We start from the raw sequence: 19,500 nt of genomic DNA, 5'->3' as shown, positions 1-19,500 counted from the left end.
GAATATGTTGAATCGCCAGGAGATCAGGGGATAAGTCCAAACTAGACACCTAATTCTGGGTGCATCAGCACGTAGAGGGTATTTAAAGCCCACAGAGGCTCATGTAACCAACGCCTACAGAAGAGAAAAGTAAAGGTCCAAAACCAGGCCCTCAGACGTGCTCACTTTCAGAGCACGAGGAAGAGGCACATCCAGGGGAGGCCGGACATGGAACAGCCGGCGGGCTCGGGGAAAACAGGAAAGTGTGGAGGCCAGAAAGCCAAATTTTTAAAAGAGGATTTCAGGAAGGACCTGGTCATACTGTCAAATGCTACTGATATTTAAAGGGAGATAAGGGTTCAAAATTGACAACTGGATTTGGCAACACGGAGGTCCCAAGTGATCTTGAAAAGAATAGCCATAGGTGAGTGGGGAGATAAAAGTCCAACCCAACAAGTATGTGCAACTTCTTCAAAGAGTTTTATGACACAAGGAAACTGCTACAGCTAAGAGTTGTAGAATCACAAGAACCATTAGAGCATGTGGGTCGGCAGGAAGGGAACAGGGAGAAGGAAGAGTTGAGGATACAGTGGAGAGAAAATCCTCGAGTGATGTCCTTCAGGACTACAAGAAGGGCTGGATGGGATCCAGGGCCCATGTGGAGGGGGGCGCCTAAGCGGGGAGCTGACAGTTGGGTCTTTATGACATTCAGTGTTTATTGAGTTGAACTGGTGAACTACCCTTAAGATATTTCTTGGAAAAAGGAGGCGCACTGATTCCGGTTTCCAGGGCATCATACAGAAACTCCAGCAGCAACTTGGTTTCAGGAAGCTAACCCTCAAGAATGATGCATGCACATGTCCACATCTGTGGTGTAAGAAACGTATTTGGTCTCCTAGCACAGAGCTCTTAAAACCCTTGGAATTTCCTGAGCGATAGGAATGTTCTTTGTTATTCACAACAAGTGCCTTTCACCCACACCTGAGTTGATGCTACTGAGGTGACTCACGGTGGACCCCCGGGTGGCTCCGGGATGAAGGCTGCTAACCAGAAGGACCAAATGCAAGATGAAACAGTGGGAACTTACAGTCCCATCTCCCCACCTCGGGGAAGGGAAGGAGGAGCAGCAGACTGGGTTATAAAGACTTCCGAAGAAGGAGATTCAGGGAGCTTCCGGGCTGGTGGGAGCAGTGATGTGTTGGCAAGGTGGCATGTCCAGAGAGGGCACGGAAACGGTGCACCCCTCCTCCCCCACACTTGGTCCTATGCATCTCTTCCTTTTGGTTGTCCCTGAGTTCTCTCCTTTGTAATAACCCAACAGATGTAAAGTGTTGTCCGAGTTCTAGGCGTCACCCTAGCAAATTACTGAACCTAAGGAAGGTTGTGGAAACCCCCAAATTTGTGATCAGCTGAGCAGAAGTGTGGGTGGCCGGGGCACTCCACTCGCAGAAGGCATCCAAAGCAGGGATGTGAGGCCCTGGCCTGGGAAACCTGCCCCAAATCTGAGTCGTGTCAGAATTGAAGTGGATGGTTAGACACCCGGTTGGTGTCCCCACTTCCACGTGGGGACGTGGGATCCCTGAGACGGGCTGGGGCTGAGAAGGAAGCACATTTTGGACAATGCGGCAGCAAGAAGACCCCTGCTGGGGCTGGTACACTAGGGCTGTCTATCCCAGGACAGCCCCAGGACGCACCCCTGCCTCTCCAGTCTCCAAAGTGTCGGACCCGACACGCTTCACTAAACTCTGTTTCCATTATCTCTGGCTTTGCTAACTGCCCCAGACTGGATCAGGACTAGTGTTGGCTGACCCCTGTTTAGACAAACTCGACACAGCTCCCTTTGCCCTACCTACCCTGTCCTGCTGCCACACAAGCCCCAGCAACAGACATGGCCATGCTTCTCATTTCGACAACAAAGGGGGTGCCCCCGGCCACCTACCCTAAACACACTCTCTCTAGACAGGGTTCCCCACACGGGCTCCAACTATAGTTCTCCTTTGGGAGTAAAATGTTAGATTAATCATTTTCAGGGCTGAGGCCTCAGTGCCACTCCTTTGGATGAAATAGATCTTTTCTAGAATGTTGGAGAATTTCTCAGGGCCTGTCAAAGACCTGTAACATTCCAGCAGGAAGAAACCTATTTTGCTAAGAACCAAGCTTTTCCGGGGCGCCTGGGTGGCTCAGTCGGTTAAGCGTCCGACTTTGGCTCAGGTCATGATCTCACGGTCCGTGAGTTCGAGCCCCACTTTGGGCTCTGTGCTGCCAGCTCAGAGCCTGGAGCCTGTTTCAGATTCTGTGTCTCCCTCTCTCTGACCCTCCCCCATTCATGCTCTGTCTCTCTCTGTCTCAAAAATAAATAAACATTAAAAAAAAAAATTTTTTTTTTTAATTAAAAAAAAAAAAAAGAACCAAACTTTTCCCTTTAAGAGGGTATCAGTGAAATAACCATGCATGCTGGGTAGCGTGTGTGCTAGGAATTGCCAACAGACTTCTCAAAATAAACTTCCAAGTCTGAGATGTGCACTTTGTGAGAAATGATATAAATTCTCATTAGGGATCTAGAAATTAGGACTCTGAGACTTCTCAGACATACAGAAACAATGATTTTCATGATAAACTCATGCTGGTGGCATAGATCCAACCTTCCAACTTTAGTTTAGAAAGGTTCTTAATCTGAAAGAAAAATTAGTTGAGGTGTCTTTCTGCCAGGAATATATACCCAATAAAACAATAAACTGAGGGGCACCTGGGTGGCTCAGTCGGTTACGTGTCTGACTGGACTCCTGATTTCCGCTCGGGCCACGATCTCACAGTCTGTGAGTTTGAACCCTGCGTCGGGCTCTGCACTGACAGCACGGAGCCTGTTGGGGATTCTCTCTCTCCTCTCTCTCTGCCCCTCTCCCTCTCACTTGTAGGCGTGTTCTCTCTCTCTCTCAAATAAATAAACTTAAAATAAGATAAACTGAGAATAAAGGCTTGGGCATCAAAGGTTGGAAGTCAGTACACGGAGCTTTGTAAAAACTGAGTTTGGGCTAGGCCCGGAAATGGTCCTTCTCACCACGAACTCAGGAAGCCTTCAGCTGAACAGCTGTCCTTCACCCACCTCCACGGCACAGCTGTATGGCTAATATGAAACTCCACAGTCTCTCCAAATCAAGAAGTTTTCTAATCCATCGTTGTCCAGAATCAAACAAATGTCTGGCAAGACTAAAAGCAAGCACGGTGACTGCCTTCTGCTCATCGTGAGCCATGAGAGTCGTGCAGAAAGGTACAAGGCAATTCCAACTATTTTCATGGCGGTGTCCTTCCACGGAAATGTCAGCTTAAGGAGCCTACACCAGAACTCAAGATGGAGTGCGGACTCTGTCAAGCCACTCACGCTGGTCACAGGTCCTCACAGATGCAAAATCTTCCAGACGACAACCTATCGGCTCCTGACGCAAACCACCCGAGAGAACGGGAACCAACCGTGCTTTCTAAGAAAACTATCTACATTCACTTTGTCTTCCACAAAAGCTTCCTTGCCTTTGCTCTGTCGGTTTCCCTCCTAACTGATGGCTGCAACAATCTGGGTTTCTATATACTTAAGTCAGAAGACTGTCTCCCCATCAAGGAGACAGGAATGTTATCTGCTTTGCTCACAACTGCATCCAGGGCCGGACAGAGAGCCTGGCACAGGGGGAGCGCTCGATAAATATTTGCTCAGTAAATGAGTAACTTTCCTAAAGCAGTAAGTGGAAAGAATGCTAAATGAGAAAGCCCCACATCTGTTTCTGCAAGTGGTTTTTGGAGAGGTACAGAACCAATCAGAGGCTCAGTTACTCCAAAAGTAAGATGAGAGAAATAATACAAAAGCCTCAGCAACATGGTATCGCATCAACTTTCTCTCTCTGTCTCTCCTTAAGAAAGCACTTTCACACTCTGATACACAAGCAACCTCTATGAGAATTCAGGATCGAACTGTCATAAGAGTTCTCAAAATAAATACAATTTTATTCACAGAATGTCAAGTCTGCTGCAGAGAAAAAATACTGATATCCTAAAAGGGACAACATCTGGATCTTCTGTCCTGGACCTTTATCCTAAGCTTTGGACACTCACGGCACTAGTATATTTTGAAATATAGCCAGAAATGTTCTTTATAACATTTATCTGGTTTACCTTGAGTAAAAGGATAACAGAAGAAACAAAGACTCAAAACACACAAGCCTTCCAGCAATGTCATTCTACGGGCGATGGCATGTGGTCCTATAAAATCAATCTGGCACTGAATTAGGGGTCAAAAGCTCCCTAGTGACAGAGGGCTCATGTCTGGACCACTGACATGAGCACTGTCCAAATCCTCCATTACTTTCTCATTTTTAGGTGAGAATAACAAAATTTTTCAAAGCCTTAAGCCAGTTTTCTCCGTTTTTAAAACTTGTTGCAGGGTTTTTTTTCATTTACTAAAAGGGAAAGACTGCTTGCTTCAAACAGTGCTTGTAATGCCCCGTGTAATATGGCTACCACATTACATCCTAAGCTACGGACACATTTCAGCTTTCTCTCGGGTTGTGACCACCTGAAGGGGTTGCTGGCTGGGGCTACAACACACTCTTCCTTCTATGTCACCATGTCCCTTGGCTAGACACGTCAGGAAAGTGCTCTGTATCATGAATAAATTGGATCTGAACACCCAGGGTTGAAGGGCACCATAAAAATACTATTTTAGCTTACTTCTTTTATAAGAATGTGAAGAAGTTCCCATTATACTCCATGAAATTTTGAACACTGTAAATATCCTACTAAGAATAGTTTTATTTCATTGAATTGCCAGAGATGAGATAACACAAGTAAAATGTAATGAAAAATTATAAAAGCTCTTTTGCTCTATTGTCACTGAACTCTTAAGAGAAAAAGCACTGAGAGAGCCACAGAGGTATGCAGGAAAAGGTTCCTGATCTACAGTAACTTCCATCTCATTAAAGAGGATGACACAGAAACACAACAAAGCACAGTAAGAAAAGTGGGGTGTGGGATCACAGGTGGTTCCGGTAACTCAGAGGCAGGAGAAGTCACTTGTGGTTTGGGCTTTCAGACAGACCCGAGGAGACTAGCGAGGTTTTAACAACAGAAGTGGGTATGCAGCAGGAGGAGAGGAAAGGAGGAGACATAAAAGGCTGGGACTCAGAAGGAGGTTGCATGAAGGAGGTTGCTGGTGTGCGGGGGCCTGGAGAAGAGCACTAACTGAGGCTAGACGGTGCGGAGCTTGAATACTAAGCCACAGAACTTGGGAGTTCACTCAACTAGTAATAGGGAGCCCAGGAAGGCTTCTGGGAAGGGAAGTAGCATGTGCTGATTTTAGGAGGATCCACAGAATGGTAATAGAGTGGTATCTAGGGCTGCAAGATCACAAAGCAATCATCCACCAAAAGGAAGTGGATTTGGTAAATAAAATCTCAGAAGGTGTATTGTCCTGGTGCTGTTCTGAATGGGAAGAGATTAAGTAGGTCGATTAGTCTCCTCATCGCTCCCGCCATTCTTTCCCATCTATGAGGTTCTGTGGTCTGAGGCAGTTCTCCATGAATGCAGTTCCTGAGTTACCTGAAACGTACTAAGTCCTCACCCGGACATGGTAAAAAAAATTCCTTACGTGCAAAGAATTTGAAAATCACATGGGAAAGACACTCCTTACACAAAGAGAAAGGCATGGTGTCATCTATGCTGCCCCGTGGGCCCCTCATTTCTCTGGGCATGCCCCCAAGGATAGCCTGCTCAAGGGGTGACTCCAAACATAAAGGGGATAGGAGTTCAGAGAAGAAGAGAGGAGAAGGGGTATGACAACATAAAACTACCTTTGAAAAGGAGTGTAGGTAAGAAGCCACTATTTAGTTTCATTTTACTCATTTATACATGTCTACTATCTCAAAGTCCCATACTTACATGAAATGCAAATATTGTTCAGTTGTCTGGCATTTAAAGAAAGATAAGAGGCGCCTGGGTGGCTCAGTCAGTTAAGCATCCAACACTTGGTTTTGGTTCAGGTCACGATCTCACGGTTCATGGGTTCGAGCCTCGCTTGGGCTCTGTGCTGACAATGTGGAGCCTGCTTAGGATTCTATCTCTCCACCCCCTCTCTCTCTGCCCCTCTCCTGCCCACACACACATTCTCTCTCTCAAAAATAAATAAACATTAAAAAATTTGGTTTAAAAAAAATAAAGATAATTTCTGGACACCTTTAAAAACGTGAGTTGTAAGGGAAATATCTGGAGGTTCTGATGACTCATGGCAAACGACAGGTCAAGTTAATTTCCAAATGTAATCTGAGGTAAATTAATTGGCAAAATTCTCAAAGTATATGTGGTCTGAGCAGCTATTTAAGATTTTTCTTCAAACTGGGACCAAATTCTTGAAATAGTTATGGCTAGAATGCATCAAAAGCCTAAACTAATCTTATCTTTTTTTTTTTAAAGTGTATTTCTATTTACTTTTGAAAGAGTGAGAGAGAAAGCACGCCCACAAGTGGGGGAGGGGGGACAGAGAGAGGGAGAGAGAGACTCCCAGGCAGGCTCTGCACTGTCAGCCCAATGCAGGGCTCGAACCCACAAACCATGAGGTCGTGACCTGAGCTGAAGTCAGACACTTAACCCACTGAGCCACCCAGAGGCCTCTCGTTTTGTCTCATAATACTGTAACAACTACTACCTGAGAATGTCAGATTAGGTTTTAGTTGGAAATCTAGGTATCACTGACCCTATTTCAGACACTGTCAGAGATGGACATTCACAAAGAAAAATGCAGGAAAATGCCTTAAAGGAGAGGAAAATGTCCCACCATGGAGGAGAAACTGGGAAGAAAGAGCGTGTTAGAGGTCTGAAATGGGTCCCACACACAATTGTAATCACTGTGAATAGCAGCCACTATCAATTCACTACAGGGCCCATTCCATACTAAGCACTCTCCGTATGCCAGATAATTATCTAAATATCTACCAGACAGTTATCCCTCACAAAAAGCCTAGGAGTTAATAATTATTTTCCCGTTCAACAGATCAAACTGCTTAATTTCTGAGTTGAAGTTTTTTTCAATTTGCTCAAGATTACATAGTTCGCAAGTAAGTGGAGGAAGGAAGTGTTCAGCATGTTCTCAGCACCGAACTTGCTTTCGGATGCTGAGAATATTATGGTGAGCTGGCATGGCAGGTGAGGCTGACAGGAATCAAATAATCTCATAAAGCACTGTTAAATTGTAACTGTGACAAGGGCAATAGATCTGACCTTGGCCAGAGAGGGTGAGGGCAGGTTCTTCCCCGAGGAGGTCTAATGCAATCTGAGATCTAAAGGAAGAACAGGAGTTGCCTGGGGGAAAAGGGAGGGAAAAGCATTCCAGGCCAAGGCACAGAATATGCAAAGATGACACAGGTAGGAAGGAGTGAAGGAACAAAGGGAGATGGGAAAGGGGTGTGATCGATATCTCGCAAATTCAGATTCATTAGGTAAACTTGGACCTTGCACAGTCACCCCATGCAGTGTTTTATAGACCATGGAAAAAAGTTTTTGTCACTTAACTCAATCTAATAAACATTTCTTGAGTTAAAAAAAAAAGATTTTGTTTTTATTCTAAGCACATTGGATATTTATTTTATAGCTGATCGTAGTTGTTTTCCTTGGGGAGTAAAAGGGGTAAACTAGGGATAGCAGTGCCACACAGACTCTTAGAAATCTTTCAAGGGCAGGGATAAACATGGATATAACAGGGCGTGAACCTCTTCGTTCTAGAATAGACATCTATTATATATCTAAATATCCCCAAACTGGAAATTAAAGCTGCAAAGGGAAGAAGGATGGTCTCTGGAGATAAACGGAGGCATAGCTAAGGTTACCCTGGAGGGCCTCGTGTGTGGACAGAAGTGCACAGCAAGAGTCCCTACCATGAAAAGGGCAGAATCCATTTCTGGCTGAGAGGCACAGCAGATGACTGTTTTCACAGCCCGGCTCCCCATCCATGAGCTGTGTGGCTTTGGTAAAACTTCCCCGTTTGTAACAGTATGTGCCTTACAGAATTATTTTGAGAATAAAATGAGTTATCATACACGTAAAGTATTTAGAGCAGTGCTTGCACATGGTAAGTGCTCAATGAATACAAGCCATTGTTATATCATTAAGACTATTTGCAGTAAAGATCACGATTTGCAATAAGCAGTTAAGGAAAGGAAAACATCTGTAAATACACATCTAGGACAACATGTTCTCAAATGTGCATGTACTTAAGAATCACCTGGAAAGCTTGTGAAAAATGTACATTCCTGGTGTGTTAGAGGTAAGACCTAGGAAGCTAGATATTTCATAAGCTTCTAGGGGATTCTCACACAGCTTATCGAAGCATCTTATTTTGGGAAGCATGGCTTCAAGGCCAAGAATTTAAAATAAATATTCAGGCATCAAATAAAATATTTCACGACACGGACTTAACCTCAGGGATAACTTTATAAAACAAATTTCAAAGCAAAATGAAACAAGATGTACTTGCAAAATCTACTTCTGGAAGAAAACAGAATAATCAGAATCCACTTGACTGGTAAAATAGATAACATTTAGCTTTGAACAACCATTTTAAGGAATTATTTAAATCTTTAGTTCCAAACAGTCCAAAAATGTCACTATGCGCTCTATTAACAAGGGAAACATCTAAGACAGGGGTATGTATATCTTTTAATTATTAGCTTTTACTTTCTATCAAAGTCAACAGAGCCCATAGCTTATCTTCAATCACAGAGAGAAAATTCTTTTCTGCTAGAACACAACTGAAACTCTGCAGGCTCTTTCACTTTAGTGCAGGGTTTTTCAACCTTGGCACTATGTGATTATTGTAGATTATTATTTACAAAAATTCTTTACACTAACAAGTGACCTTCAGAAAAATCAAACAAGTGTCCAGCTTCAGGGAAGGTGAAATCATTGGTCTGATATACACATCTGGTGAAAAATGTCTGTGTCTGGTGAAAAATGTCTGTGAAGATTATAAACTGAAGGTACAATTTCTTCCTCTTGCTCAAAAACCATTACACAACTCAACACTTGGGATCTTTCTGGATCCAACTTTATGAAAATGCTGCTTGGGCTCTTTAAAAGAATAAACAATGCACATTCTTGCTTTATTTGCAGAAATAATTAGCAGCAGCTGCTACTTACACAAAATTTTTAACAGAACATATTTTACATACTGAACCCAAATATTTCAGAACTTAAAGGGCGTGACGCCCAACGAAGTATTCTTTTTTTCTTTAATTTAAAATAAGGCATTAACAATTAACTTCCACATTCCTTTATCTAATTTTAAAAAATGACGAAAACATTTTCCGGAGACTCAAAGGAAACAGCTGGACACATCTGTCAACTACACATCTCTGGAGTGAAAGAGAAACTTAATGCTTTAACACCGTACTTACATGTGAGGGCTCAGCTCATAAAAATTTCTATTCCTGTAATCTTCCACTTTCTCTGGTGAATAAATGGGCAAGGACCGGTACGGGTTAACGGATATAACCACACTTCCAATATACGTCTGCAAAAGCAAGAAGAAAATATCCCCCATGATTACACAGGATGTATTTTAACAACTTAGGTCAGTATCTCATGATTTCACCCTCTTGAAACACAAAACTATCTCTACTCCTTGACCATTCACACTTTTCAAGAACATTTAATATCTCTGAAGGCAGATGGCCAATAGTGTTCATTCATTTTGTTGATAAGTGGAAGGCATAGATTTGTACATTGAAAATACCTTTCAAAATAAATCTCCAGATTAATTTATGATCTTGGATAAGAGTTCTCCAAAATCCTGTGACGCTTGCCAAAAATTTCGTCACCAGCCACAGCTAATTTTGAGCAACAGCTAGGCTCTCTCTTATTCATTAGAACTGGTGTTTCCTTCTCTCATCTTTAGCCTCCTGTTTGAGCCCACTGGAACCCAGGGCCTCCCTCCTCCTGAACCACATCCACACCTATCAAACAGGCCTCTACTTTGGCACTGCTCTTACACCAGCCTTTCAATCTCTCCAAAGGGCTCAGACAGCACCCAACTCCATTTGAGCCACAGTTATCCCTTGGGCCTTCAAACAACATAATTTCATATTATATGTACTGTAATATCCGAATTTAAATGTACTTTGTAAAGGAGGGTACATTTAATGTCGAATTTAAATTTAAGGTAGAATTTAAATGTACTTTTGGAGGGACCAATACTTTATTTTAGCACACATTAACCCTCTCACACTACAAACTGGAACACTACTAATCTTCCCTTCCATTTTGATCTGGAATTCCTGGCAAGCAAGAGTAGTCTGGTTCAGTTCATTTTGTACAAAGACTAGCACAATGCCGCAAGCCAAAGTCACGTAACTGGAACTCATTTTAGTGGCTTCATTTTTCCTTTCAGTTTCAACATTACAGGGGACACTAACAAAAATACGTTAAGTGATAAAAACTGCTTTAAGAAAAAGGTGAAAGAAAAAAAAAGAAGGGGAAAAAAAGTCAGCTCTAACTTCCCCACCTTTCCAGTGCATGCAACAAAAGGTGGCATTTTTAGAGCAACAAATTTGTCCAGTATTTCCATTACTGGATTCAAGACTGTCAAGATCTTTCCAGAAAATTGAACAGAATAGAAAACAGTACGAACATTTTAACATTCTTTAACATTATGATTTCTTTCTAACATGGGTCACAATTATTTTAATTACAAAAGACTTCTCCCCCAACCTGGAAAACTGAACAGGTCATTTCTACACATACTTTTTCATCCTATCAAGCACAGACAAGACCACAGTTATGAAAGAAAACTCTGTTCCCACGCAAGCTTCTCCATTTATTTCTGGCATTCATTTCTGACATTCTATCACAAGGACCAATTAATCTGGCCTGACAAGAGATGACTCCAAGTTTCCTCACTTACCCCATTTGGATAGGACTTTTTCAAGAAGGTTTCTTCACACTCCAACCTACCTGGGCCAGCAGATGCTACAGATGGAAATACTGTCTCACTAGCTTCGAACTAATACTAGCTACACTGGTAGATATGAAAATATAATGACTGGTTACTCTTTTAGTATCTGTTGATTAAAAGATCGGCCTTCTTCAGTAGAAAAGTACATGACTCTCCTTTTTTAGGTAATTTCTTGAACACAATAATCGAAATACGTATTTGCTGTTGGCAGAGAAACCAATGATCAAGGTGCTCCCTAAAACCACACTTCACGGTGGCTAACCTCTTGATAAAAATCTGCCTCTGTGGCATTCTTACAGAAAGAGCAAACTCTGCTACCTCAACCTCAAAATCAAAAGCCACACTATTGAGTTAATACGTTTCTCTTTGTTACTTGTGACTTTTATACGTAACTGAATCATGTGCTTTTTTTCCCCAACTCTTTCCCTACCACCAAGAAAGGGCCTGACCTTTTAATGATGTCCCATAAATACTGGTTAACTGAATGACCAATGCAGACAGGGCCAGTTCATCTAAGAAAGTGACTCACGTGTAACTGTTCTTTTGTTGAAATATAATAGCAAGTACATATACAGTGCCTAATATTTTATTAAACCTTTATGCCACGTGTTGCCACTGAACAAATCTTTAAAGTATACCCTTTTCCCTCAGGCTCCTACTGTGGGATGTTGTTTGCAAAGATGGCTAGAACAATTCCTTCCACCCCTGCAGGCAGACCCCCTTGAAATGTGACTTTGTCACTCTTTCTATCAAGAGATACAGTTTACTCCTCCAGCTTTTCAGTTTGGACTTGTCTATGTGACTTGACTGTCAAATGTCCAATGGGACATTATAAGATGAGACACAAGGGGCACCTGGGCGGCTCAATCGGTTAAGCGTCCGACTCCAGCTCAGGTCATGATCTCATGGTTCGTGAGTTTGAGCCCCGCGTCAGGCTCTGTGCTGATAGCTCAGGGCCTGGAGCCTGCTTCGGATTGTGTCTCCCTCTTTCTGCCCCTCCCTCACTCACACTGTGTCTCTATCAAAAAATGAATAAATGTTAAAAAAAATTTTTTAAAAATAAGATGAGACACAAGTAGAGGCTTGAGTAGTACCTGTACAGGATGAACCCCTTTTTTATGGCTATGGCTGGAAGCCAGGATGTGAATGAACTTGAGCCACGTAGATGGCCAAGGTGCCCTGAATTGCACAGTCTGACAACCAACCATCAGACATATGATTGAGGCCATTCTAAGCCATCCAGTCCCAGTTAGGCCACCAGATGCCTAAGGTCAGATGTGTGATTCCAGGTGAGACCAGGAGAAAATACACCAAGCTGACATCAGCCCAAACTGCTATCCCAGAGAACTGTGAACAAATAAATGGTTGTTGTTTAGGCCACTCATTTGGGGAGCTGGTTTGTTACCCAGCAACAATTACTGATAGACCAACAGAGCTCAACAAATCAGTAAAGGGCAAGTTTTATCAATCTCAATAAGGAAACAGTAAAAGTAACTGTGCTATCTCTCCATTCTACTTTATGTATATGTTTCAGATATGTATCCTCTAATCATGAATTCCTACTAGGTTTGTCCTCTACCATGACACCTGCCCTTACTGTTTATAAGGGTTTTTTCCTTGAAGGGTCTATGTGCATTAATCGAAGATTTAAATATTCCCACACGTACCAAGAGAATAACTCAAATGTTCAGTCACAGTCCTCCTTTGTCTGAGACAGGAAAGAATGCCCAGCAGCAGCTGATTGGCTGGGTAGAGTTTACAGGTCTACTCTGGTTTTAGGCAGCTATCCATTCTCCATTCAGGTAACTGCAATACCAGATTAAAACTCCCTTTTGGGGATCAGAACAACAGGGACCAGATAGTTCATGTTTACATCAATTAACACTTGGACATACAGTTGACAGACATTTTTTTTTTTTTAACAAGCAACTGTACACTATTTAAAGTAAGTATCTTCTTATTGCACCATGGTCTAGAAAGAACTACAAACGAACTCATTAAGTAACCACCGGCATCAAGAGGTTGCAGATAAGACACAGAGTTTCTTAAAGTCAAGTACATAAAGGGGCACCTGGGTTGAGCGTCCAACTTCACCCCAGGTCACGATCTTAGGGTTCGTGGGTTCGAGCCCCATGTCGGGCTCTGAGCTGACAGCATGAGCCTGCCTTCAATTCTGTCTCCCTCTCTCTCTGCCCCTCTCCAGTTCATGCTCTGTCTCTCAAAAATAAATTAAAAAAAATTTTTTTAATCTTAAAATTAAAAAAAAAGACAAGTACATAAAAGGGCTGGGTGTGTCCTTTTTATTCTGAATATGCCAAGGAGAAAAAAAAGGAAACACAGAAATACTTACAAATCTTTACAAAAGGGAGCAGCAACAAGGATCCATCCCTTGCCCCCTAGAGTTCCACTTACTTACTTGACTGGACATAAGAGGTGCATAGATCCTGTGTCCATCAACAAACTACTACTACAGAGCTCAGATGGTGCCAGCACCAAGGGAGCCCACAGAAAGGTGTCTCACAGCCTACTTCATTTCCCAGCAGGCCACTTCTATGGCTGGGCTCACACTTCAGCCTTGTCCCTGTGCCCCAAAGGACTCGCACAGAGAAACTCCTACTGGAATCCAGAGGATGTTCTTCCATTAGGCTAATTACACTGAAAGGCATTCCTTTCACATAATGGCCAAGATTACCTACCAATTACGTTCTATCGACCTTCTCCAACAGAGACAAGCCTGGCTCTCATTAGCCTCATATGTATGTATGTATGTACTTGTTTATTCAGTATAACCAACCTAACCATCTCAGCCACTACCTAGCTCACCACCTCCATGTTCCCACCCCTTGGCACCTCCAAGAACTCAAGCATGTGCACTCCACCACCAGGACACTGGAAAGTTCCCTTTATTCCCACCGCCCTATGGGACCAGTCTCTGACATCTAGGAGGGAAAAGGGAAGAGAAGGAGAGGAAGGGAGGGGAGGGAAGGGGAAGGAGTAAGGAGGAAAGAAAAGGGAAGAGAAAGAGGAAAGGCTCTACCTTCTTACAAAGGGCACAATTAGCAACTTTTATCTTTCACTTCTCAAGGGCAGACATTAAATCAAGAATGTTCAAACATTCCCAGGTCAAAACAATCTCCGTCTTCATACTTCAGATATCTGTAGCATTCCAGAACAGATGCCTTGTGCATAACCAAATAATACTTGTGTATTCCTATTGTGATCACAGTGAAAACTGAAGTCTTTTCTGGAGGACGTGCATCCAGCAATTCAGAACCCAGAAGAAAGACCCCTGATACATATACACCCCAAAGACCATGCATTTTATTCTAGAAGAGAGTTCTTCCAGAACCCCATCCTCAGAGATTCAATTTCAATGGCCTGGGAGCAGACAGGCTCTCACATCTTTTAACGTGTCCCCAAAGAAGGCCATGTGGAACCAGAGGTGAAAACCACTGCTTGTGGTGTTTACCTTCAGGACCCACACGACTGTGTTTTACTCCCAGTGGCAGCACTGGGATAGTGTCACTGTTGACCTATCTTCTATCTTACTTTCCTCTCTTATTCCTATGTAATTAATTCTGTAAATATTTCAAAAAGGGAAGAAAGTCCTTCTAGCTTCACGTCCTTTCATTTTAGCCACATTTCTAATGAACTTGGCATACGGTCTCTCAGCACACTACAGAGAAACAGCAACAACATCTCTAAATTGGGGCCATTCTGTCACAGCGTGTTTCAAATGTTTGACTACGACTCATTGTGAGAAATAAATTTTCATCACGACAAAGTATGTGTATTTGAGTAGATATTTACACACACGTACACACATATATGAAACCAAACTCTCACAAAACCCTAAATACTCTTACCATGTCATGCACTGATATTATTTGTTCAACTCTATTCATTACAATTTTTTTTAAAAAACTGCAGGCCCTAACCCATTAAATGGTTTTTATCACCCATTAATAGGTTGAAATTTACAGTTGGAAAAATGCTGCTACAGAGCACTTCTTAAACTTTTTTTAGTTGTAGGTCCCTTTGAAACGTCAATGAAAGCTATGACACTTCTCCCCAGAAAAAAAACAAAAATGTGCATACAGCTGGGTGCCTGCAGGGTGCAGGTAGTTAAGTGTTGGGTCTTGATCTCGGCTCAAGTCGTGATCTCATGGTTCCTGAGTTCGAGCCCCGTGTTGGTGCTCTATGCTGACAGCGTGAATCCTGCTTGGGTTTCTCTCTCTCCTTCTCTCTGCCCTTCCCAGCTAATGCACGCTGCCTTTCTCTCTCTCTCTCTCTCTCTCTCTCTCTCTCTCTCTCAAAATAAATAAATAAATAAAATAAACTTCAACAATTAAAAAAAAAAGTTTGCATACAGCTGATATGCCAGGTTAAGAACTCCTACCCTAAGGGAAGACACAATGGCCACTAATGGAAAAAAGAAAAAGAGACAGAGAAAGAGAAGCAAAGAAAGAAAGAAAGAAAGAAAGAAAGAAAGAAAGAAAGAAAGAAAAGGAGTAAGAAGGGATCAAAATAATTTTAAGAGCATAAAAATGAAGAGCTGTTTAGAGTAAGAGCCTGCATCTCAGATCCGCTGGCCCTGAGTGCATCTTGTCAGAACAAAGAAGGATGATGAAAGGCTGAAATGAGACAGAGTATTCTGATTTTGAGGACAAGGATATACACGTTTTGGAAACATATCCGACCAAAAAAAAACTTTTTTCAAGTTAAACACTGAAGTGTAGTTTGAATATTTTCCAAGTCTCCATCGCGTGGAAGCCCTCAATGCTAGGTGAACGAAACATTAGTAGACAGACACAGGAAAGTCAGAACAGTTTCACGTCCTTCGTACCACAGCTCTTCCCGGGGCAACATGAAGATCTTTAGACACCTAAAATTCTAAAAGTTTGCATTTCTTTTTTAATTTTTTAATATTTATTTTTGAGAGAGAGAGAGAGTGGAGGGGGCGGGAGGGGCACAGAGAGAGAGGGAGATACAGACTCCGAAGCAGGCTCCAGGCTCTGAGCTGTCAGCACAGAGCCCAACACAAGGCTTGAACTCACGAACCACAAGATCATGACCTGCGCCAAAGTCGGACGCTTAATCAACTGAGCCACCCAGGCGCCCCTAGAAGTTTACATTTCAATTCCCCACATGAAATTGAAAATAAAATTGTAACTAAACCATAAAATACATGTAATGGAAACCCCACGATGACTTGTTTTCACCATGATGACTACTTTGGCACCTCTTTTCAATACCAGTTTTTTCCAAAATATATTTTTAAAGCCCCTACTTTGCTGAGGCTCTAACTAGGCATCCCATCTGCCTATCTACCAGTGTCCTTATTTTCTTTAGGATGATTTTCAGTTAGTTGTTTACCATCTCTGCAGCTCCTTAAAAACTCATCCCCAAACCTTAAAGTGCTGGTATAAAATACGCACTTAAACACCTTTTTTCTTTTTTTTCTTTAATTTTTTTTTTCTTAATGTTTTTATTTATTTTTGAGACAGAGAGAGACAGAGCATGAGCAGGGAAGGGGCAGAGAGAGAGGGAGAATGTGAAGCAGGCTCCAGGCTCTGAGCTGTCAGCACAGAGCCCGATGTGGGGTTCGAACTCACGGACTGTGAGATCATGACCTGAGCCGAAGTCAGACGCTCAACCGACTGAGCCACCCAGGTGCCCCTAAACACCTTTTTTCTAAACTCTTCTTCAGTCCCCATGAGATGGATATGAAGTCTCCACGTTAAGGTCCATAACGATGGAACAAAAAGAACTTAAGCGGTATCAGCACATTATCTAACAAAAGTGCAGTCAGGACGAGGAGTCCACTTTCGTCTCAACAGAGCACTCGATCCACGCTATCAGTTAGGCCTCCGAAGCTTCGAGGAAAGTGGCCAAGAACAATGCCGAATCAGAGAAACGTGCGCCATGCAATGCCTTTCAGCAGCATCTTCACCTTTGTGTAACAGAGAGCCATCTGTTGGGCAGAAGCTTCTTATTTGATCACCTGAGGAATGCTGAAATCCTTATGCCACCGGGGATAAACGAAAAAAGAGGAGGGGGAGGAAAAGACCTAGTTACAGAGAAAATTTTTCATCTTAAAAAAAAAGTTGTTTTTTTTTTTTTTTTTTTTAATGTTTATTTACTTTTGAGAGAGAAAGAGAGAGCAAGCAGGGGAGGGGCAGAGAGAGAGACACACACAGAATCCCAAGCAGGCGGCGGGCTCTGAGTTGCCAGCACAGAGCCGGATGTGAGGCTCAAACCCACAAGCCGTGAGATCATGACCTGAGCCGAAGTTGGATGCTTAACTGACGGAGCCACCCAGGCGCCCCAATAAAAACTTTTTTTCATGTTTATCCCAGCACACAAAGTTGTGCCTCCATCATGAAGAAATGCAAAACAATGTATAATAATCATTCCTTAACTTTAGAGAAATAAACCAGGAGAGTGGCAATGCCACAGGTAATATTTAATGAAGTATCTTACTTGATGTTAATGATTTGGCCTAAAATGGCACCAAGGAAGTATTAAAAGCATGTGTAGGATTCTTCCAAATCCATCTCCAAGCCATGTTCCTCCAAGCCACTTTCACCTGTACAGTGTTAACAGTTCAAATCCAGGATGGGTTGGAGCCAAGGAAAAATAAACCTTCACACGGCTGTACTGCCTGGACAGAATTTAGGTACAGCCACTTAACAAGCAAGCAACACATTTACTAAGAGCCTTCTTTATGCACAACATCGTGTTTGGCAGAGTGGGAAATAAAAGACGCTCCTATGGTCTGTGCTCCCAAGGAGCTTATAATAGAGCTCAGGAGGTGAGACTTTTACATCATAAAACATAAAATTTAAGAGTTAACTAGTCTGGCCACGAGAAAAGATAAGATCTAAGTGATTCTTGGCTAAATGAGTCATTAGTCATCTTTTTTTTTTTTAATGTTCATTTATTTATATTGGGGGGGGGGACAGAGAGCGAGCAAGGGAGGGGCAAAGGGAGAGGGGAAGAGAGAATCCCACGAGATCATGACCTGAGCTGAAACCAAGAGTCAGATGCTTAACCGACTGAGCCACCCAGCAGCCACCCCGAGTCATTAGTCTTCTTACTGCCTAGGTGAGTGCTTTGGGTTGGGTCTGCTTGAGGGAATGGTCACTGTGAACTGCAGAGGTCCAAGAATGATGATCCAGGAAGTCAGAAGATTTGAGCAGGTCTAAAAGGATGGGCGTGATTCACATAAAGTAATGTTCCCCCAAAGAGTGGCATAGGAGAATTCAGGTTTTAGGTAATGATTGAACCCCTCTCTCTTTTTCTAAAATTTTACTATGATAGTTGCATCCTTCAAAAAAAAAATTTTTTTAAGTGTGAATTGCCAGAGACTCAAAACAATTATCTGTACGTCCAGGTTCACTGTGGCACTGTTCCCCACAGCCAAAAGGTGAAGCAACCCAAGCATCTGCTGGTGGAGGAATGGATAAACAACATGAAGTATACAGATAACAGTGGAAGATATCCAGCCTTAAAAAGGAAGTTAATTCTGACACATGCTCCAACATGGATTAAACATGGACAGAGGTACAAAGGCCCACCCACCCATATTTCAAAGACAGGAATGAGACAGCTTGCCTAGAGCAAAGACCTCCTGTGAGTAATCGCCCAGACAATAAGACTGGGATCAAATTGCAGAGAGCCTCAAACATCAAAGTGAGGGGCCTGAGCTCCATCCAGTCTGAGAGCAGTCAGTGTGTGTGTGTGTGTGTGTGTGTGTGTGTGTGTGTGTGTGTTGGGGGGGGGGAGTCAGATGCTGAATCAGAGTGACTTAAGTGTTTTTGAGCTCTTTGCTCAGATTCTATGTCATACAGAATTTAATTTGCTTCAAATGCCTTTGAAATATTGTTTAACCATAGTTCCAAGTTATCTGGCAAAGTTTTCTGGTTTCCTGGGTAATCTACTTAACTTCTCCAAGTTAAGTTTCCTCATCTGAACAAGGAGGAGAATATTGTTCCTCCCTCATCTGAGGATTAAATGAGATTCTGTGTTAAAGCATGAAACACAGCACCTGAGATACATCAAGTGTCCCATAAATATTACCTGCTATGATTACGGAAACTCACAGTTTCACTCTATTGGAATCTGCTGGCCATCGTAGAGAGCCAGGACTTGAAAGCCTATAACATACGTTAGTAACTCAGCTAAATTGGAGGTATCCTATGATGCCAAAGTCTTACAAAATGGTCTTTGTATACAGAGCATTGAAGAGTTATCAGATGAGCACGTGAGGTACGTCTTAATGAAGCTAATGTTAAACGCCTAGGATCCTGAGAAAATGATGATACAGGATAAGCTGATGGGATCTTCAGAAATGACAACACGTGACTCACTTCATGAGGAGGAATTTATCCTCTTCTTGAGTCCCAGATCCTGGGAATCTGATCACAAGACATGAAGACATTATGTGCCACAGTGTTTTTCATTAGACATCCGTAAGATTTCCCAGATTCCCCCAAAGAGGACTTTTGTCTTATTTGGTTGTTGAAAAACACAGT

At 42.5% G+C, this 19,500-nt stretch overlaps 1 protein-coding gene across 4 annotated transcripts in view; it reads right to left on the bottom strand.

Moving 5' to 3' along the window:
* The window catches only part of MYO1B (myosin IB), a 190,823-nt gene that overhangs the window by 126,395 nt on the left and 44,928 nt on the right, over positions 1–19,500 (bottom strand). For all 4 annotated transcript variants that reach the window (XM_030326153.1, XM_030326152.1, XM_030326154.1 and 1 more), the window contains exon 3: positions 9,408–9,523. In XM_030326153.1, coding sequence (XP_030182013.1) covers positions 9,408–9,523 — 116 coding nt within the window. The remainder of the gene's footprint in view (positions 1–9,407; positions 9,524–19,500) is intronic.

The sequence above is a fragment of the Lynx canadensis genome, chromosome C1 (genome assembly GCF_007474595.2).
Source record: "Lynx canadensis isolate LIC74 chromosome C1, mLynCan4.pri.v2, whole genome shotgun sequence".
Taxonomy (NCBI): domain Eukaryota; kingdom Metazoa; phylum Chordata; class Mammalia; order Carnivora; family Felidae; genus Lynx; species Lynx canadensis.
Note: the sequence above shows the minus strand (reverse complement) of the source record. Positions and strands in the feature narration are given on the sequence as shown.